The 21,956-nt window shown below is 40.1% G+C and overlaps 2 protein-coding genes and 1 long non-coding RNA gene across 8 annotated transcripts in view; 1 reads left to right on the forward strand and 2 right to left on the reverse strand.

Annotated features, from left to right (window-relative positions):
* Positions 1-4,244, forward strand: part of LOC148054524 (uncharacterized) — a 23,346-nt gene extending 19,102 nt beyond the window's left edge. The window contains exon 6 of the long non-coding RNA XR_015707017.1: positions 4,010-4,244. This is a non-coding gene — a long non-coding RNA (uncharacterized LOC148054524). The remainder of the gene's footprint in view (positions 1-4,009) is intronic.
* Positions 1-14,965, reverse strand: part of HDAC10 (histone deacetylase 10) — a 19,863-nt gene extending 4,898 nt beyond the window's left edge. For 2 of the 6 annotated variants that reach the window (XR_015707015.1, XM_087768009.1), the window contains exons 1-16: positions 13,944-14,673; positions 12,289-12,423; positions 9,941-10,037; positions 9,160-9,257; positions 8,976-9,080; positions 8,698-8,766; positions 7,931-8,057; positions 7,395-7,460; positions 6,943-7,002; positions 6,481-6,570; positions 5,031-5,137; positions 4,258-4,325; positions 3,496-3,769; positions 2,767-2,857; positions 1,095-1,180; positions 543-596 (exon numbers count right to left, since the gene is read on the reverse strand). Coding sequence is in view for 5 of the 6 variants with exons in the window: in XM_087768009.1 (XP_087624135.1) it covers positions 543-596; positions 1,095-1,180; positions 2,767-2,857; positions 3,496-3,769; positions 4,258-4,325; positions 5,031-5,137; positions 6,481-6,570; positions 6,943-7,002; positions 7,395-7,460; positions 7,931-8,057; positions 8,698-8,766; positions 8,976-9,080; positions 9,160-9,257; positions 9,941-10,037; positions 12,289-12,423; positions 13,944-14,047 (1,631 nt within the window). In the remaining variant the exon portion in view is untranslated. The other 4 variants (XM_087768010.1, XM_087768012.1, XM_087768011.1 and 1 more) reach the window with 4 other exon arrangements.
* A 1,895-nt stretch (positions 14,966-16,860) lies between these two features.
* Positions 16,861-20,093, reverse strand: LOC104010774 (secreted frizzled-related protein 2). The gene is made up of 4 exons (XM_009462942.2): positions 19,807-20,093; positions 19,094-19,263; positions 18,268-18,360; positions 16,861-17,171 (listed from the first exon to the last, which is right to left on the reverse strand). The coding sequence occupies exons 1-4, from the start codon at positions 20,091-20,093 to the stop codon at positions 16,861-16,863; spliced, it is 861 nt and encodes a 286-aa protein (XP_009461217.1).
* Between the last annotated feature and the right edge of the window lie 1,863 nt (positions 20,094-21,956).

Below are 21,956 nucleotides of genomic sequence, written 5' to 3' on the forward strand. Positions count from 1 at the left end.
AACACAGGAGCAAGTAACCATCTGTATTACTACACGCTATAACGTAAACACCAATTAAAACTGAAATCCTTAAGGTATTTTTAAAAAGAGTGTTAAAGACTATGAGTAAGTTACTTTTAAGAAAAAGGGGAAGTGGCAAAAAAAACCCTTACAGATAAGTAAAGATGACTTTCAATAAGGAACTCAGCATCAGCAGTATGCGCCCCTTGCGGTTATAGCGGGGTACACCCTATATAATTAATATTTGCCTTCTTTATTACTTTGTATTTTCAAAATTCTGTTTTCAATAACAATCTAAATTTCAATTAATGTAGAAGGATTATACTGTAAACCTACCACTAAACTCATAAAATGACATTTAGGGATAGCAATTTGTCTTTAGAGATATATTTGGGGATGTTTTATATTTTGTCTTAAGCTAAACTTAATGAATATCACCTCATGACTGATTCCTTAGTGCAGATTTCATCATGCATATGGACTCTTATGAATATTTATAAAGCCTTTGGGATTTGACTCCCTGCAGTAAAGAGAAACCTCACCCATCTTCCGTGTTCGGTATGATTTGCATGTCTCCAACAAATACACAAAGCACTCTGCAGAAAACAGAAAAATATACATACATTTGTATCTACAAGTAATTTTTTTCAATTAGTGCAATTTGTTTAAAGAGTTTGCATGTAGATTAGATGCATGAAAAAGAATGCATATTGTTTCTGAATTTGGTCCGTTAGACGTATAAAGAAAACACATTTATGACAGCTCAAGGGAACTCCTTGTCTCTCACCAAATACTGGGGAGAAAAAACAAAACCAAGAAAATGTCCTCAGGCCAAAGACAATCGAAATCTGACAAAGAAAACATAGGCTAGCACAGGAGTCATCCTTACAAATGTTTTGCCTTTGGTGAGGCAAAAAGGTCTTTGCTGGCATATACACTACTGTTTGTACTACATATTGAAAACACTATGCATATGGAGATGCTATTTGTTTTAAAATTAAGGTTTCAAAGGCAATTTTTGCCATATTTCACACACTTTCATCTTATTTTTACATTTTGTCAAAGGGCCCCAAATGCAAAAGATACAAGTTCACCTTTGAAATCCAAAATGAACACAATGTCTTAGCGCAACAGCAACAGAAACAGCAGCTGTGGGTGATTCTGCAATTCCATTGCATACCTACAAAATATATTTTTCATTCAGAATTAATTACTGCTGCACAAGATCATGTCATTTTTTATTTGTAATAACCATATTTGTACTTGTTTAGATGTATCATTCAAACAAAGCTACAGCTGTATGAAAGGGATCTTAATGATCTATCATAGTAGGGTTAAGAAAATGTTATTAATTCATTTTCTAAAGAAAGGCCATATTTGATCATTATGCCAAGAGCTGTTCTGTTACTTCAAAAGTATGGGGCTATGCTGAAAGGCAACTGTAAAAATAGCATTTGCAGGGGAGGGTCATCTTTACTGTTCTCTCCATAGTCTGCAGATTGGATACATTCAGTGTGCCAGTGGGCAAACTGCACCAGAAAAATACACCCTATGAAAAGGAGCTTGTCCCTGAATTCTAATTCTGACTCTTCCTTTAACCTAGGCAAGCTATTCCTTTCTGGAAAAATACTATGACAGTATTACTCAGTCAACCTTTCAGTGTTCATTTGTGTTGTGTAGTGCTTTGAAAGCTACATGAAAGCTAAGCAAGAAGATAATGCATGCTCCCCCTCCTCACTCCTTCTGTCAACACAAAAAGCTCAGCTTAGCATCTGCAACTCATGAAAAGTTCTATTTCTTTTTGCCTGTTACTATTTTTTTTAATCTATTTCTAGGCTCTCCTAGAGATATGTGCCATTTATAATGTTAGAAATTTGTCCCCGAGATCTACATATGTGGCTTCCAACAGCAAGACGATGGCTTACAAGAAAGAAACCATTCTGGCAGCTACTCTTTCTCACAGGCCTTGTACTTTAAAAGAGTGCTTTTCATTCAAAGGGAGAGACTGATTTATTATGATGTAATAATCTTTTGTTTACTTAACTTGTTTGCAGTTTTTCTCTTTGCTTCTCCAAGTTTTTATACATAAATACAAACGTGTACCCTCTAAGCCTGCCTTCTCTTCATTCCTGACCCTGCAAGAATCAAAATGCTAAATTCAAATTACTCTGTTCAGAATCACTTCAAGAGCTCCACTAAAGCAGCATGTGCATGCGTGTGTAAATCAAAATTTACTCTGAGTAAATTGTTGTACAAATAATGGTAAGTGGGTGCAGCTCCACATAGCATGGCATCTTGTAATGAAGGGTAATGCAAAAGTGAACTCCATCCTAAAGACGGAAGGCAAAACTCTGTGCACCGAGACAGGAAAATTTATGATATTTCTTGCTCAGATTTCTTGCTGCTGCTCACTGGTGCTTGAGACACCACCTGCTCCCCTTAACTGGAAGAGTGAATGCCTGGCTCACCTGTACGTCTGAGAGTGATGAGAAGGTTGTTACTGACTCATATGCTGTGACTGCAGGAAAAGCAGCACAACGTCTTGTCCAAATACCATTAGAAAGATGTCTTGAGGTTAACAACTATCCCTAAACAGTTGTTTCCTCATCTTGCATACTCACTCTTGTAGCTAAGCACATTCTAGCTGTGATTAGTGGGGTCACGAACTACACAGTAACTAGTACCTGGATGACATATAGTAGAAGCAGAAATCAGAGGAATCCCACTCTCTCCCCACCCCCCAAGATCAAAGCAGTTTATTATTACCTCCTTCTTAAGTATTTTATCTAGGATGGCCATCATACTGCCAAGAGAGAGCAAAGTTCTGTCCTCTTTTACAAGGTCTGCATAAAAGTCACTGTAAAATAAATTATATGAAGAAAAACTAGGTTAGAGGCAATAATGCTTTCAAAGAGGACACTGATTCGGTACTTCGCAGTTAGTATTGAGGGGGTACGTTTTGTATAGATGCTACGCATTCATTCTCAAAAACCTAGCTCTAGCAGGAAGATGACAACACTGTTGCCTGACAGTCTTGAGCTTTATCAACCTGTCTCCATTCTGCTCTGGAAAGAAAACAAAAATGTCTGACAATATTCAGGAAACAGAGTTCTGTCAAAATTAGACTTTCTAAGACAAAAAGTTGAGCTGCTCAAATCAGACTAGTTCGGTTTTTTTTCAGCTACAAGTGAACACAGAGCTTTAAGGCACCTTCCTAGCAAAATTTCTTTCTAAATAAATACATTTGCACTAACTGTTCTATCTCCATTGAAACAGTTTTCTCTACAAGTATTCTGATTAGTTCTTTAAAGGACTTCAAGGCTACGAGTGATAACCAACACCAATGTCTTCATTTTTCAAAGAAAGAAACTCTGGCTATAATTGAGTAGACTAAGGCCAAAAAGATGACCACGGCAGAGCCAGAGCTCGATGACAGTCTGTACACAGACCTCTCATCCTCATAGTTATGTTGAAAATTAAATAGATAAGACCAACCCGACAAGAGCTTTTATTTCAGTTTTGTCCATTTCCTTCACCAAATGAATGGGCACAGGGAGCAAATGTGCTGAACCTTTAGAGTCAGTTGTTGTTGCTGTTTTGATGGGAGGCACTGGAAACAGAATATTTTTCATGTGCAGTTCCAAAAACCTCTCTACTTTGACAGTTTCATCTCTGTTAGTCATCTTAGATTCCTGTTCTGTGGAGGGATTTGTATTAGCCTTCTTTAGTAGGTGTGATTTGGTGCTCAAATTTTGTAAAAATGATGTGTCTAGAGAAAAAAAAAAAAGAGGAGTTTCACATGTATTAATTCCCGAGCAGTGTGTTAATATTTGGTTGCATTTATTTACAAAACAGAGTACATCTGTATTCACAATATGCATATTTATTTCCATGGACTAGCTACAATGTTTCCTGCCACAGATGATATTTTTCAGTTCTGCTACATTTGTTTGAATCTAGCAAAAGGTCATAAATGCTAATAAATCTTATGCCTATATTTTTGACACAGAAAACAGCATCCTCAAACAAAGATATCGAAGCGCTGCTTTTTGGTGTGATGTTTGCCGGCCTCAGAAGTTCTTTTCAGACCAGCTGAAGACATGGCCTTGAATGAAGCCTCACAGTGCTTCATCAGTCACTTGATGAATAACTGATAGTTCAGTATTAATTAATCTGGTATTAATCTTAATAATTTTGAATTTCTGTATGAATCCATTTACCAATCCCATTTGCCTGAAGAAAGAGAAGAGTAATTACCTTCATACATCAACCATTTCCAGTAGGGTTTATGTGCTGCTCTCACATTTTGAATAGATTCAACAGCACTACAAAAGAAACAGGATTAACAGTATTGGCACTAATGAAAATACAGGAAACATAAAATTTACCTCAATGAAAAAGCAAAACCAAAAAATCCAATTGAAAGTGAAGAAGCTCTGGTCCATTCCAAGAATGCAGGACAGAAAGATAAAGAGAATGAGAGTCAATAGGCAGATTGCTTGGAAAGATTAGATTCAAGAGCCAAAAAAGAAAAGTGAAGAACACATGCGGTATGTACACACGTTTACACACACTGACTGAAATCCCAACCTTGCTGTTGGAGGAAGCACACCTGTCCCTGACTTCAGGAAAGGCAAGATTTCACCTGTCTGTCTTTGCTCTGTCAGAGATTTTAGCTACAGAATGTAAAAATGTAATTGGATTCACTCAAAAGCAAGACTATCTGTTCAGGAACAGATTGTCTCAGCCTTAAGTGCAATGGATCTCTACAGGATAACAAGGCCCAAGGATAAATAGCATAGAATTATAAGCCATTAAGAAGTTCTTGCAACTTGAAATCATTTCAGAAACAAAAGCATACAAAACTATACCTTAGGGGACTTTTTTGGAAAGCAAGTTATCCAAAACAGAAAATAATATATTATAAAGCATCATACTAAAACCTTGCTTCAGCAAAACGTTCGAAGCATGGATGGCTTTAGTCTCTTTGATAAATACATGGGTTGTTCTAAAATTCTTCATATGCTTACCTTAGGCAAGGTGCCATCTCTCCAGTTATTTGAGGTACAGGATCTCCAAGCAAAGTTTTTACAGTCATGCAGACTGATTCAGACAATGACTTTAAGTGGTATCCACCCTAGAAAAAAGTATTTTGTGTCACCTAAGGAACAAGTACTTGTAAGATCTATCTGAATATCACCATGGAAAATAAACTTTTGAAATACATCTGAATTTACAGAAATGGAAGATGACATGCAAGTACATCTAAGTCAATGATTTTCAATATGAAAACAGTAAGTTAGAGACTACTTGCTGAACTTCACTGGCATCCCATGATTCAACTCACTTTATCATGATCATGGTTCAATTCATTTCGGAAATCAGTCATGACTTTGCCATGAAAACCCTGGAAACATACACCTTCTCCATTCCTATCCATGATATGCCATCTTCAACAATTCTTGTGGAAGATTCTTTAGAAGGGAAATACTATCACTGTCCCCTAAAATGTCTGTACAAGGGAAATCTCCCACAGCCTGACACTTGTAAGATATGGTTGTCCTAATAGTTTGGCAGAATTTGGAGAACAACTGAAGACAGATTTAAGACTGCTAAACTGCAGATGACAGGCTGCTTCCTGCATACCACCTGTGGAGCAGTCACACCACCTGTATTAGGAGGGGATGCTTATTTGCACTTCAGCTAGTAGACAGAAATATCTGTAATAACCTCCTGGAGAGAAGGATGATGGAAGAAAGGTCATGCAAAACAGACGTCAAGTGAATCAACTCATAAACAGTTTACTCTTGGAGACCTTGTTGGCAGTAGTATTCCACACACTTATTTACCTGAAAAGCCACCATTTTTCTAACATGCAGCAGAAACAGGGAGTTGAAATCTAGATTTCAAAAGGAGGAAACATTTTTAATTGGTTTGGCTTGGGTTTTTTTGGTCTGGTTTGTTTTTTTTTTTTTAAAAGCACTCTTAAAAAAAGAGCTTGCATAGAGGCATTTAATCAAAAAAGGTGGAATTTAGTAAGGTCTCCGTTACTAAGTAGGAGTATATTTAGGTTAAAGGTTTTTTAAACTCTCCTGGAGTAAGACATACTTGCAAAAACACTGGTAATGCAGCTTATTCACTAAATACATTTTAATGAGTTGGGGACTGTCCAGAGCAGCAATCTAGTCACTGTTCACAAGAACTGAACATATCTGTGGAGGATATGTTTTTCTGAACAATGAACATATGCTCCTCTGTTTCAAAATTTTAAATTAAAAAAAATCGGTTTCAGACAAGCATTTCTTTTAATGTATAAGAGCATTGTCAAATCTTAGCCATTTTTGCATTCCTGATTCTCAAAAGAAAGATAAAAAGTATAAATTATTTTTTTAAGAAGTTTTGCTTCCGAGCTTCTAGCTTGCCCCATATGGCTCTAATACAAAGACCCTTCCCCTGGGAGTGCGTTTCAAAAGACTTTACCTCTAGGATGACACACAGCTTTCCATTAGCTAACTGCATCAGGAAATGGGTAAGGTGCGCAAAAACCTCGGGAGTGGCATCCATCTGACCCTAAATCAAAGAAAAAATTTTAAGAGATAAAACCCCAAATCAAAAACATTGGTAAAAAAACCCTATACAATCTGACATACATGAGTCCGAGTTGGAACACTGGAACATTTGCCTCTCATTGTATCTAATAAAATGCTGAACCAACTGCTTTAAAGGAAGGTGCAAAAACCAACACAGTAATTACACGTATGGGATAATTTGTCTTTACATGTCTTGTAGTATTTAATGAGCTGGGGTCAGCTTAAAGACTCAAAGATGTATTTTTAGCTTGGTCAAAGTGAATTTCACCTAGCAATCACAGGACATTTAAGAGGCAGGAATATTTTGCTAACAGATTCATGACTGACAACACAAAGGCCACAAGTTACTTACTTCAGGGTCTCCAATTCCAGAATCATAGCCAGAGGAGACAAGAACCAGTTCAGGATCAAACTGTTATAAAACAGACAGAGTTGTAGGACATTCTTATGGCCAATTTTCAATTTTGTACTGTATTTCAACTGTACCATGTTCAGCTGGTTTTTCAGCTAGAATATGAACACAAATAAAGACTCTCCTTGAATAAAAACTAAGATTACCCTTTTATACTATTTTCATTCCTGCTAGAGAAGTTGCAGATGATTATATTGAATATTTAAAAGCTAACATTCCATAAGTATTACTCAGGTGATCAGGACATTATTCATACCAGCAGAAATAACGTGTTAACTGTGCTACTGGCAATTACTGCATTTCTACAAAATATTCAATGGTACCTGCTTAAGAAGTACTTGGGAAGTAGTCTTTGGTTTTGCTATTCAAATGGCAGAGCAGTAAAAAATTACCTCAAAAGCCATTGGAAGCAACACATGGAAAAACGCAGCAAGATAATCTGAATTTCCCATCCCAATCTGCAAAATGTGAGAAATATAGGTTATATTTTCCTGTTGGAATAACAAATTTTCTGAGGTTCTTCAAGACTTTAGGGAAAGATAGTATCAAAAGTTAAAGATAAGGGAACCTTATGAGGCCAAGTAAAACAAACTCCATTTAAGTGAAGTGCATAAATAGGCACCATTTTTCTCTGCTGAATGAGGATGGTTGTAATCATCTCCGGAAACACTTTCTATTTTAATGCCTAGACAAGATATTCAAGAAAAAAAGAATATGTGCATGTTTCTCTCTCTTCTTTTTTTTTTAAAAAAACATTATCATATTCTGAGCCATATTTCTCAGCAGACATTCCACTGACGGGAAGGAGGTGCACTGTTCTAAGACATCTGCCAAGCAAGTGAAGCAGTGCACTTCTCAGAAAGTGTTACATAAAGCATGAGATAGAAAGCTACCGCATTTGCTTTGTTGTGCTGTAAACAACACTTACCTTATTCCAAGGCAAATTTATGTTAAAACCTCTTCCTTTTCCCAGACCCACAGCATCATAATCAGATTCTTTGAGTGATGGCCAGAATTCCTGATGTTCATAGCGATGCCAAGAAAAATACAAAACACTGAAAGATACAAGAAACAAATCCAACTTGAGGAAAAGATTCTGCAACTGACTTTATATCCTGAACCTGGTGGCTGTATTGACTAAAAGCATGAAAACAGAATAATCCGTTCCCTTAGTTCTCTTAATGGATTTGGACTGTGAAACTTGGTACAGTAGGTCCTTGGTACAGCAGGTCCTATGCCAAAATTAACCTAGGACAACTGCTAAAAATTTCTTGCATGCATGCAATCCCTTCGATCAAAGACAAGGCATTTTCAGAAGAGCGGACTTGTTTCTAGGATCTAATTCTGTTTTTTTTCAGAAAACAATACGTTTTATCCAACTATTACTTGAATACTTGAACTGAGAGATTCCTGAATAGAGAGAATAGAGATATTACCTGAATGCTGTCACAGAGGGATCTTACTACTGGCAAACCAAGGTAGTCATATTGCTCACTTTGTTGTTCTTTACAGTAGAACAGACTTACATATTTCTTTTTGATAACAAGTAAAAACAACAGAGTGACTACAACAGCAAGGAAAATGTTTTGTGTTTTGTAAGATTCTAGTTTTAGAAAGTTAAGAAATCTTATTCATGACACAGAAAAGCAATATTTAACCAGCTAACATAAAAAATAAATAAAATATCCTTCAAACCTTGGATCCTCTTCAAATACATATTGAGTTCCTTGCCCGTGGTGCACATCCCAGTCAACAATTAGGATTCTGCAGAGATCAGTAAAAGAAAACATTCAGTGGAAGAACCACAGCATCTTGATCTAAATGAGGTACAGATGAAAAATGTTTTTCTGTCCCAAGAGTTATGACACCCGGAAAGCTCTACACATGTAATCTAAAGCAGTACAATGTCAAACAGTTACCTAAATGCCGTATTTGCATATGATAAGCTTCTCTAGGGTCACCCATGCACTAACCTCTGTAGACCATATTTCAGTTTTGCATATTCTGCTGCAATAGCAACATTGTTGAACAAACAGAACCCATTAGCTGCATTTCTCTGGCTGTGGTGACCTGGAGGTCTAAAACAAAGATTTATATTGTTACTCACAAAAAGGAAATCTTAGGGAGAAGTGAAGACTTTCTCACATATTTTCTTACCTTACTAGTGCCATTCCATTGCACACTTTTCCTGACATCACAGCGTCCACCAGCTGCAAAGTTGCTCCTACTGCTAGTCTGGCACAGCGGTAAGTGTTCTGAAAAAGAGAATCTCTTAGTTGTCATCAATCACTCATCAGCTTGTTTTATACTAATCACACATGATGTGCTTTTACACCCCAACAGCAAATTGTCTCGACATAAGTCTACCCTACTGAGGCTGCAGGCAGACAGCTGAAAGCAGAATTTTACAACACAAATTCCAATGTGCTTTCTGCTAGGTTTACCTGTTATCACCATAATCTTTGTAAGGATGTTCTCTCTGGAGCAGTTAAGAAACATGAGATGGACATACTGAACGGACTAGTGGAATAACATGGCATCTTTGAAAATAAGGACTGAAACCTTACAGAAACAAAACATGAAAGACTTCACCTCCGTTACCTGGCACAACATTTAAGAGCGACCATTACCAAAATGTGATTTGCAGGTCACTAATGGTCTACAGTGACATTAAGTGACAAAAATAAAGCTAAAATCCGAGTAGTGCGCTATACTGACATGATGCAATTACAGAATAGGTGATAGGACACTAATCAATTTAAATTACAGCATTATACTAAACCTGAAACAGATAACAATAATGTCATAAATATATGTAAGTCCACTTAAATAGCAAAAAATGTACTGCTCATTTTCCCCTACTTAGAAAAGTGCCACTCAGATGCAAAACCACAAATACTTGTAAATCCCAATGGAGGAAGCAGTTTAACTTACACACCGGATGAAAGAAAAAAGCATCATAATTTCCAGAGACTCTTTTCAGTTCCTCTTCATTCATTGTCTGAGTGCTTTTCGCCACTTCCAAGTGTTCTGGACTGTAGAGGAGAGAGAAATTAGCACAACACTTAACTAAGCAAATAGACCTATAAAGGTTTTTTTTAATGCAAAATGCAATTAAAAGTCACAGAATATATGTTAAAAGGGGCTTTCTGTGAGACTTCGCAAGTCCAATAGGTACTCTGGAACACTAATTAGAGGATATAGTGAAAAAAAAAAGGAGCGCTGTGAAAGCAAGGGTTCTTGGATGTCATTAAGAATATGACATTCTTCTCCCTTTTCCAGTGGCAAGAGCACTTAGTCTTGCTTTCAAAAAAAGGCTCTTTGTTCATCATGCAACAAGCTATTTTGCAGTCCACGCTACATATAGATACCGTCTCAACAAGAACTAAATCAGGATTCCGACAGTCATCAGAGTGTGAATTATAACTCTGAGAATGTGTGTCTAGTGCTCCCTTGTTCTATGGAAAACAAGTATTTGAATGAATTCCTTATCAGGTGTGTACTAACTCCCTCTTTTCGCTGGTTCAAGAGTGCAGTAAGTAGTAAGGCACTAGAATCAATGCTCCCCCAATACTGTCACTGCTCTCCTGCCCTTGTGTAGTGAGCCAGAAATGGAGGCTGGTGGCATCTGCTCTCCCATCTGTGCCCTAATGCAGGACACAGTGACCATATGTGTTCCTCTAGGTGGACAAGGCCAAAGCAACCACAATTTCACAACAAAATGAGACGCACTAGTGCTGCCTAACGGAAATGAAGCTAAACAGTGGCTTCAAAATTAAGGTGTTAACAGGAATAAAACCATATGAACCTCAATGACTGTATAATTACTAGTTCAAGTTCATCAGCAGCCTCATGACTAACTGTGAACACATACAAAACATTTTTATAGGAGTCATCTATTTGTTTCAATCTACAAGTGTTTTAGAATGGAAAGAGCTCTATTAATAATCTCTAACTTACCTATGGAAACCAAGACAAGACTTAGTGAAGTCACTTGTCCCCAAGTCATCTAGCAGGAGCAACTCAACTGGGAACAGTGATCAAGTCTCTTCAGTACCCAATCAGCAATGTATTTACTATGAAAATAAATTATATGGGTACACAGCACTAATTGCATTCTAACAAACAAGTATGTTCTGAGGAAAAATACTGTTCTGGAATCTGAAAATGTAAGCATGACTTGGGATCAAGCTATGGTCCTTGTCACAGGTGTCAGGGCCCTGAGTGGAACCCTTCCCTCCTGGGGTTTGGCTGCTGGGTTCAGAACCAGCTTAGAGATAGTACAGCTGGTCACCTGGTCAGAAGGAGCTAGAAGGAGCCTCAGCAGAGGTTCCCTGCAATCAGCTCCGCTAAGAAGTCTCAGCAGAGGCTCCCCCTCCTTCCCCTGGCACCTGCTTTTAAGATAAGGCACTCACCCTTGGCTACACTGCAGCTGTGTTGTGTAGCCATGTCTGTGTCTGGCCGAGCACCCCACAGATCTGGACCTGGACCCTGACCTGTGGGCTGACTCTCGAGCTTGACCTCAGACTTGCCATGTCACTATGACCTCGTTGGGCAATCTAAACTCATGGCTGAATCTGGTTACCATCACTGGACCTGTGCTGCTCCCCTCGCTTGGGTATTGTGGGATTGTGCCTTTGTCCATGAAGTCGCTGTCTCTGGCTGCTTTGTCATCATGCTCTGCTCCTGACTCCCCTTGCCTTTCAGAGAAGGCTGCCCTTGCCGTTCCCTGACAAGGGCAAATGAGCGCACAAGCAACACACAGAATCATCTGCAGTTGGTTGCAGAATCATCACACCGAGGTGACAAATGCCAGAGCAGACTTCATTGACATGACTTCAGAACAGGCAGGCTGCTGTTTCTCTGAACTCCCCCCCAGAATTAGCTGCAAAGTTTTTCTGTTTCATTCACTCTCTCTCAAAGATGCTTAGGAGAAAGAGGTTATTATCTTTCCAAACGAATACCTATTTTTCTACATTTTTTGAAGTCTTGTCCCAATTTTTATTAGAAGTTTACTTTTAATCCTGCATATAAATCATCATTCATTGCTTAAGAACCCAAAGAGTGACAATGGGGATTTAGTGGAATAGCAGATTCATACTTCAGCACCTACAGCATACTCAACATTATTTGTCTAACTTTAAGCGACACATTTTCCATTGAAATTACTGGAAGTCATGGAGTTTTAGAGCAGACCTTTTCAAATGGAGCAAAATACGACCTGGAGGTATGAGATCTGTTATTTCATTGAATTAATCTGAATGGTGATGAAAGTAAGTTTCAGACCTGTGAACCAACAGGATCTCCTCCTCGCTTCCTTCTCTGGCAGGCACGAGGACACATCTTTCCACGAGATGGTAACATTTAAGCTGCTCATAGGAGGATGACAGCCTTTCTGGCACTTCAATATCACAAACAGGACTAAAAATAAGCAATAATCATATTACTGTAATACCATACCAGCACAGCTAACAAATACACTTCATAACGCCTGGCTTTTAAGTTTCCACTGTAGGAAGATTCATTACACTCATGGAAGAACATAGAATCGTTTAGGTTGGAAAAGACCTTTAAGATCATCAAGTCCAACTGTTAACCGAGCACTGCCAAGTCCACCACTAAACCATGTCCTCGAGCACCACGTCTACCTGTCTTTTAAATACTTCCAGGGATGGAGACTCAACCACTTCCCTGGGCAGCCTGTTCCAGTGCCTGACTACCCTTTCGGTGAAGAACTTTTTCCTAATATCCAACCTAAACTTCCCCTGGCGCAGCTTGAGGCCGTTTCCTCTCGTCCCATCACTTGTCACTAGGGAGAAGAGACCAATCCCTACCTCGCTACAACCTCCTTTCAGGTAGTTGTAGAGAGCAAGAAGGTCTCCTCTCAGCCTCCTCTTCTCCAAACTAAACAACCCCAGCTCCCTCAGCCACTCTTCATAACGCTTGTGCTCTAGACCCTTCACCAGCTTCATTGCCCTTCTCTGGACACGCTCCAGCACCTCGATGTCCTTCTTGTAGCAAGGGGCACTAAACTGAACCCAGTACTCGAGGTGCGGCCTCACCAGTGCCAAGTACAGGGGCACTATCACCTCCCTGGTCCTGCTGGCCACACTATTCTCGATACAGGCCAGGATGCCATTGGCCCTCTTGGCCACCTGAGCACACTGCTGGCTCATGTTCAGGCGGCTGTCAACCAACACCCCCAGGTCCTTTTCAGCCAGGCAGCTCTCCAGCCACTCCTCCCCAAGCATGTGAGAGTAAAAGAAAAATAAAATCTTTAAATACTTTTTGTTTTGGAATTGAGCCAAAAACTGGTTCCAAAATATATATGGTTCTTAAATAAAAAAGAAACACAACAGCATCATTTTTTGTTAACTACAGACACAAGAATGCTGAAATGAAAAGCTGTAGATTACGATGAAGGTGAACAGAGGCAAAGTGGGTTTGGGACAGAAGACAACAGCGGACTGTTACTCCGAGCACTGCAAAGGTACTGGTCTAATTTATGTAAACCTAAGCAAGCGGCATATACCAATTTCTAATTTAATTTAATTGCTGGGTTTCAGCTGAGTGAGTATATCTACATATTTTTTCCAAGATCAATGATACTTTAGCTTTATAAACAATTTAATTAGCTGAAAATACTTTATTTAGGGGGCTACTCAGATGCCTAAAGCTAACACTTCTTGTTAAGGCCTACCAGACTGGAGGCCTACAGCTTCTCAAATCCAGCTTCAGATTATCATTACGGCACCTCGATACAAACTAGGTATAAAATAAAAATTTTTCTCCAAAAGGAAAGACTTTCTGTTTACCAGGAAAATAACAGGGTATCTATCACTGGGTATTTCAGGTTACATTTACAAAAACTGCATTTATTTGGTACTTCTCTCAGAAGTCCTAATAAGAATCTATTCATAAAAAGGATGGCAATGACTTACTCACTCCAAAGTAGTTTATGAGTGGTCATCTCCTCATCATAAATCAGCGCTGTTCCTGAAGCCATTGCTACAGATAGAACAAAACAAAAAATCCCAAGACACATATTTCAGGCAGTAAGGAAACATATATTAAAACAAACTTAATATTATATTAGTTAGGGAGAATATATGTACACAACGTATCTACTTGCATGATGATTTTGCACTTTAGACTTTGTACTTACGGAACGAAATCAAAGAAGATAATTTAGGACGAGCCCTGACAAGACTGAGGAGCGAGGCAGCAGTGCAAAGCTAATGGCACAGACCCTGAAAGCGGACACACGCAGGCAGAATTCACAAGTATCTGAATTTTCAAAACCTCGGCACAGGTGTTTCGGTGCAGGTGAAGGGGTTACGCCACCTCTCCAGGCCCTCTAGCCCATGCTCAGGGCCCTACAGAGGCTGTCAAGGGTCTGAGCAGAGGCCTGCACAGGCCTCCGCTTCCCGCCACTGCGCGCAGGTACTCACCTGTCACAGCTGATGTGAAACAAAGCAGCTACTTGTGAAAACTTAAGTTACAAAGCCACAAAGTATGAAAAATAGGATTATATACACCACGGACAGAACAATCACAGGGATCTGTTGTGTTTCAAACTTCACCGGTCTTTCAAAAACCCAAGAGAGACATTTAAGGGAAAGAAAGAAGCCGATGCGAAGAAAGAGAGATTAAACCGCACGGCCGGCCGCTAGGCCACCTCACCGGAGCCCCGGAGCCACCGGAGGGCGCGTTAAGGTGGGCCGCGGGCCCGCTCCGCTCCGCGCCGCGTCGCGCCTCGCCTCCCGCCCGCCCGCCGGGGAAGCCCGGCAGCCCCAGGCCCCGGAGCGGGCCGCGGGCAGGCGCCGGCTCCCGGAGGCGGCGAGGAGGGGAGGCCGGCGCCTCAGCGAGACGATCTCCTGCTTCAGCGCTTCGGCCCCGCCGCCGGGAACGCCTGGGCTCGGCTCGGCTCGGCTCGGCTCGGCTCGGCTCGGCTCGGCTCGGCTCGGCTCGGCTCGGCTCGGCTCGGCTCGGCTCGGCTCGGCCGCCCGCCCCTCCCGCGGCTGCGGCGGCGGCTCTGGGCGGGCCGAGCGGAGTCCCCGCCCCGCGGCCGGCGGCCCGGCGGGAGCGGAGTTTCCATGCCGACGTTTAGGTGTCGCCGGCAGTAGTGCGGCTGTGGGGTTCGCTGGGGTGCAACGGGAGGCCTTACAGTACACACAGAGAGAAACTCGTACTTTGCCAGAGCTCGCTGAAGTAGGCCCGGCAGTTTGAATTATATTTTCGCGCCAAGGATAGTTCAACCACAGGCATTGTTACGTTTTTAGTATAAAACAAACCCAAGAGCAAAAAGCGCACAACCCTGGGCTGTACGGTCCCCTCTAACGTGAAGAGAAGTGAAATAAAAACTCGAACTACAATGACGTCTCCTCCATTTTTGCAGAGTACCAAGCACCTCCTTCGCAGCAGGTCAAGGCCGGGCGCTGATGCTTCCCCTGCACGCCCTAAGTGGGCCACTGGCCGCCGGGCTACGCTGGCCGCCGCGCTGCACGTCGCCCTGGGGAGCCCCCCACGGACCCCCGGAGCAGCTGGCATCGCAGCTGGCATCGGTAAAGCAATGACAGCCGCCTTTAAATATTTACCACTTTTCCTGCAGGGACCGGCACAGACTCAGCAGGATCAAATGAACTGAGCTTTTGAACAACCTACTTTTTTCTAAGCAGTGACCTCATTATACAATATAAACTGAATATAGGTTGTTTCAACTTTTTTTCCTCAGTTTCTACTAGTTTTCCAGTTCATGGTAGAAAGCGATGGAGCAGGTGTCATCAGGAGCATGCATACAAACCTGCACTTACGGGGGATTACCAGGAACCCAGATCGTTACAGATAGGACGTTTGGAAAGCTACTGACCATAAACTCTTCCCATATTTGTTTCAAGAAAATATAACCGTGTAGACACTGTATCACTGCAATAGCTTCTAATTTATGTATTGTCAATTACCTGTTCTTGGGTCTACTATACATATGTATAAAACTAAAATCAAGTCAAGTTCTGTCCATCTTCATGTGGTCTTTCATGCCAGTGTATTGCGCTGACAATGAGGATGCTAATCATGCGGCCACTGTAATATTTCACATTTCTTGAATATTATCACTTCATTAGTTCCCTGCAGTCCACTTAGAAAACTGGTAAAGATTCTGCATTAGCTTTTTTAATGTGTCTGAAAACAAAAAGGGACCTTTCAGTTGGCAGAGCCCGATTTAGATTCCAGTTGAACCATGTTACGTTCAAGATGGTCATGCAAGAATAAAAAGTTTAAAAAACTGCTTTTAGCCTATGCTCTCAGGTGTTACCACTGAGGCGCTTGTCAGCTCTGTCATTGTAAAATGACACCCAGTAACCAAATCTTCTTGTAGCTGGGGCCAGCCATATCGTGCTTACAGTTACTTACTCCTATTTATTCCACTTTGATTCCAGCAAAAGCAACCAGCAGAGGGCTGCCTTCTTTTAAAATACTCTAATGGAAGAAAACAAGGTGGATTAATGAAACATTAAGCAAGGGAAAGTTTAGGTAACTCAAGAAAATGGCAGAGTGGGCTATATCGAAAAGGTAGTCAGCTGGATTAAAACTGTTTTATGCCAGTTTTTGCACATATTACAAAATATTTTTGCAATAACTCAAAGAAACATTTGTACATGCTTGGCCAAGTTCAAACTTGATGTGAATAGCTGGACCACGACAGAAAGGAGGCCTGAAAACCCTGGGGTTTAAGTTCAACTCATAATACAATTTAAAATGAAATTTGGACTTTATATTCCACTTATAGTACATTCCTATTTACAAGATAGGTTTGGCATGAGAAGTATAATCATCTTTTACAAATAATACAATAACTATTTACAAGCATTTATGGTATCTCCACTTCTGAGTGGCCAAAGTCAGCTGGGAGTCCCTCCTCTGCCAACGATAAACCTGATTTACTAAAATGATGCCCTCTTCAATATTGCCTACAAGGAGATACACCATGGGACGATAGGTTGGAGTCATCCTCTGTGTACAGTTTTCATTGATAAGCAGCCACTGTTGTATCATGCTCTGAGTTTCATAAGGCAAGAGTGAGCTCTGGGTAATGAACTCCACTTGGCATTCAATGTTATACTCTTGGCCACCAAATACTGTTCTCTTTTTGGACAGCTTTACTTTCACTGCTAAGGAAAAAAAAAAGGAAACATGTAAGTCACTCTACTCAAATGCAGAAAGAAACACTACCAATGAAAGCAGGATGATTCCTTAAAAATACTATCACAATTTATGCTGATAGAGCATGGCAAGGCCTTCTCCAGCAGCATTATACATTTTAATTTTTTTTTTTTTAAATAAAGGTTGTGTAGTAGAGAATTTTTTCATGGAATAGTGGAGAATTTTTTCACAAAGGTGAGTAATGTATTTTTACCATTACTACATATGTTAGACTTTGTGGATAATTAGATATTGTAAGCTGTTGGTGGTGTTCTCGCATCACGAGGCTGCCCAGCTTGCCCAAGCAATTCTCCCGAAACTCACTTTGTCCATGTTATGAACGCCTCAGCAAAACCAGCTAATAACGCTTGCTGATACCACCCTTTTAGATATTTCCTTTTCATTATAGGCATCTACCTACCCCACCTGACTCCACCAACACTTTTTAGCATGAAATTTCTCTATACCGCCTGATCTAAAGCCAGCCGAAGGCGCTGAGAGTCTTTGCACTGACTTCAAAGGGTTTTGCAGGAAGTTTCTAGGGCAAACTCAAAAGTATTGCCTGTCACTCAAATAAGACAACACAAGGTAAGAATTCCTTTTACTGATATGATTTTCTGAGTCTCCTTTTCAGTAAGCTATGTATCATGAAAAACTCATGCACCCAAGTAACAAGGACGCGCCATTGACTGGTGAAACAACCAAAGCTTTACTTTGGTTTTAGCCGCTAATAAAAGGCAAACCTGCTTATTTGGGCTTTTGCCAGAAATATTTTCCATAAAGCATGTTGTACTACAATGTAGCCAACTAGACAAGAACAGAAGAGCTATTTGGTTGCAAAATAGATCATTAATAAATCTTTCATGCAAAAAAAATCCTCCTTATATTTTGATTAAAAAAACCTATTCTGATAAACAACCTAAAGCTAAGTCAGCAGCCAAACTCTTAGGATTAAAACTCTGAAATCCCAGCAGAAACTGTCAGTTATTTTAATCCTAATTTTAAAGCATTTTAGAAGGGGAGCTGTTAGTTTCTTTAATAGCAGCCATATTAGCAAGGACTTACCAAAGTTACTGTCACAGAAAACTTCGAGAACTCTTTTGTGTGTAAAGAATTCCTCCACTGCTGGGCAGGCCTGGCAGGCAGGCTTTGGTAGGACTGGTAAGAAATGACAAAGTTTCATCATTATCTTTTAGAATCTTTTGTATTAATTTTGTGCTGTTGGAGCTGAGAGCCCACTGTTTAACCACAGGGATGACAGAGAAAATACACTATTGGTCAGTGATAACGTAAAAGTCTACACACTTCTCTGAAAACATGGCTAGGGATGAAAAGGAGTTTCATTTTCCATGTCCATTCAGTCCTTGTTCAGACTGACAAGCTCACTTACCAGCATCAAATAAAGCACCAAATGCAGTATTGTTTTTACTGTGGCTGAGGTGGGTGGGGAAGGGGTTAGGTGGATGGTTCTATCAGTGATCCTGCATTTAGCTGTGCTAGGATTCTGAATAATAATAAGTGTATATAATAAGCCTATAATAATAAGTCTATAAAGATATCTCAAAATAAATCAAATACAGTGTGCTGCCGTGGGTATGATACTACCCATAGCTGTGTGCAAGGTGATAATCACCTTCCTCCTCTAAGCATAGGCTATCTACACTTTATTTTACTGAAGCGATTCTGATTTACACCATCTGAGGTCTGTTGCAGCTTATACTGCAAGTACTAGCACTTCCCCTGCCATCTGGACAAACAGGGTGAAGCAGTATGGATAGACATGACGCCATTTACAAAATCACAGACTGTCTGGGAACGGCGTCCCTTGTATCTCCTTGATTCCCAGGAACACAGAGTACAGCAACCCTCCCCTCTGCCATCTTGCAGCTACCTTTGTGCAAGTATTTATATTCCTTTGTAAGAGATGCCAGGCACATGTCCTCGTCCGCAGGGAATCGATCGCAGTCCAGACTGTCAGGCCAGAGGTGTCCATGGCAGGCGAGCACGGGGGCACAGCTGTCACGGACAGCAACACACATACTCCTACAAGGATGGATAAACCTGTTGCCGGAAGAAATACCAGGCTGAATCAGTTAAACTCACTCCGTGATAACAGAAACTATTGCAACAGTGATTTCTGTGCAAAGTACATTGTCTTCGCTGATATTTAACATCCTTCAGCAATAATATAGTTCTGGAAGTGACAGCTGTGCAAACCATGCAAGTGGTCTGTATATTGACTGGACTGTGCTTACAGGATTAAGTCACAGTTTTAAAAATGCTTTTATTACAACCTGGGAAAAGCTTCAGCAAGAGCCTGATTCTATTCATAATAGGTGCTTCAACCCTACATTAACAAAAATAAAATTTCAATTGTAACAAAATAAAATGTGATCTTCTTTGACAACAGCATTCATTTCCCCAAAGCAAACTAAAGTTGAAGTGGAACATGCTTTCATTACTTTTCTTTTTGATGAGTATGAAAAAGTTAACAGAATTATTTCAGATAAAGTGGAGATCACCTTTAGATTATGATAAACATGCATTTCATTTGATCCCTGTTCTGGCAAATAAAGTACTTTTGTACTGTGCTGTGGTACTTACGTATCTAAACAGATGGGTGCAAACAGGGAGCACAGGAATGTCCTCACATGAGGGTGACAGTCTGTGTGCGCAAGGTGCTGCCAGGTGGTGGATTTTAGGATAACCTCTGCCATGCTCGTGTGTCCCATCAGGTTGGGAAGCCTCATTTCGGAGTACCCAATCTTGTGGCACATGTCCATCTCCTTGGGTATCACTACGCATTTCGTGGATAATCCAATGTCAAAGCCTGTTGCCACTCTTAGGAAACCACTCAGAGCAAAAACAAGTATTTTTGCAGTCACGAGCATCTTCCAGTGACTCCTGGGCTGCTGAGCAGGGAGCTGTCAAACCCCCCAAGCGCAGGGGCACGCTGAAAGCCTTGTGGCTTATATACTCCAAGAGCTTAATAAACCATTGGTTATCAACTGCTTATCAAATCACTTGAGACAAGACCAGGTCTTATTGCCTATTCAAGGGATTCTTGTGATAACCAGGGAGGTGGAGACAAAGTATAGAAGTATTTTCCCTAAAGATGCCGATTTGGTATAGCCTTTCACGTGCCTCACGGTGTCGGTTGCTGCAGCGTGCTATGTGGCATATTAAATTTTGACACCTAGAAGGTTTGCTATGTGCTTTCTAAACAAATTAAGAGACCCCTCAAAAAACGGTTGGGCAGACAAGCTGTCTCCTGGGGCTGCTGTGTCTCCTTTGTTTTCAGACACTGCTGACGGGGCAGAAAAAACAGCCCAGATTGACTTATCAAGTGAAAATGTTTTGCTTGTGCTAATTGCTCGTGTCTCTTCCACTGTTTTACAATGTAGAAGAGGTACTTTCTTTATTTGGTCAAGCGCTATAAAATAAACAGCCTCCCACTATTAACCAAGTATTTTGTCTGGAAATTTGGATCCCTGTCCTGTGACACGCTAAAGGTCCCAACTTCTATTAATTTTAATAGACACCCAAAAATACAGAATTATCTTACTGACTGGAGTATGTGCCTATCAGATGGCTACAGAACTCGCATCTTTCATTTATTCAAGTTCAGTGGTGGATTTAATATTGTAGGACTATTGTGGCTATCAGTATTTATTCAGAGTGAAAAGGCAGTTACACATATGGGGAAACATTTGTATTATTTCAAATGAACCTGGCTACACTTAAAATTGCTCAAATAATGCAGCATTTCACCTATTTATTAATAAATTAAAATTACATGAAGCTGTATGAAAGCAAATGATACCAGATATGTACTTCTGGCTGTAGCACAAAAAAAAAGTATTAAATTTCTTAAGCTAAAGGTTAACAGAATTACTGACTGAGTACTTCATTACTGTTCTTTGTATAATACTGATAAACAGCTCTTCGCTATAGAGAAGTTGGGGAATCAGTTAAGGTGACAGGGAGTCTGAGTAACGTGTAGCTTATCTATTATGAACAGAAAAGTCAGATTATTAGTTAAAAGAGTTGAAGATCTAAACAAAACATTTTGTGGAAATTTTTAATTTGATGAAAACACTTTCCCAATTAGTTATGGCTGTTAATTTTTATTTCCATTTCTTATTACATGGTGGATCTACTGTAAAATATCTGGCTTGATTATTAGGCTAAAATGAGTACGTTCATAATAGTGTATCACCTAGTATTACTGATGACTGAAATACATTTTTCAGAAACAGCAGCTTTTTGTGCTTATACCTAGATGTAGCACATTTAGACAATGTGCTACATATAATTTACATGGTTATACCTAAATGTTAGGTTATTAATCCTAGCATCTTTGAAATCAATGACAAACCACCACTGATTCCTCCTTAGTTGTCTTCTTTACTCTGAGCTAGTGGGAAAATGACAGTATCTGTTTAAAAAAGTCAGAAAAAAAATGACAGCATGCAAGGTTCCAGGAACTAAAGACAGATTTAAAAGAATTGTCAGTTTTTCTTTTCATGTTTTGTTGCTAGCTCTGCGGTTTTTCCAATAACTGCTTTCTCTGTATCTGTTATCTCACTTCAAAGCAGAGGAACCAAATACCTAACCAGGCTGATCTAGGCCTGATGAAGCACCGCATGGTAGCATCTCCTTGCCAGGTGCTCTGTGTATTCCATAAGAAGGTGAAGAGCCTTACTAAAACTCAGTACAAGTCCTGTTCTTGCTAAATCTCTGCAGTTAGGCCT

This window comes from Nipponia nippon, unplaced genomic scaffold (genome assembly GCF_047370975.1).
Source record: "Nipponia nippon isolate SJK-2023a ecotype South Korea unplaced genomic scaffold, ASM4737097v1 scaffold_3, whole genome shotgun sequence".
Lineage (NCBI taxonomy): Eukaryota > Metazoa > Chordata > Aves > Pelecaniformes > Threskiornithidae > Nipponia > Nipponia nippon.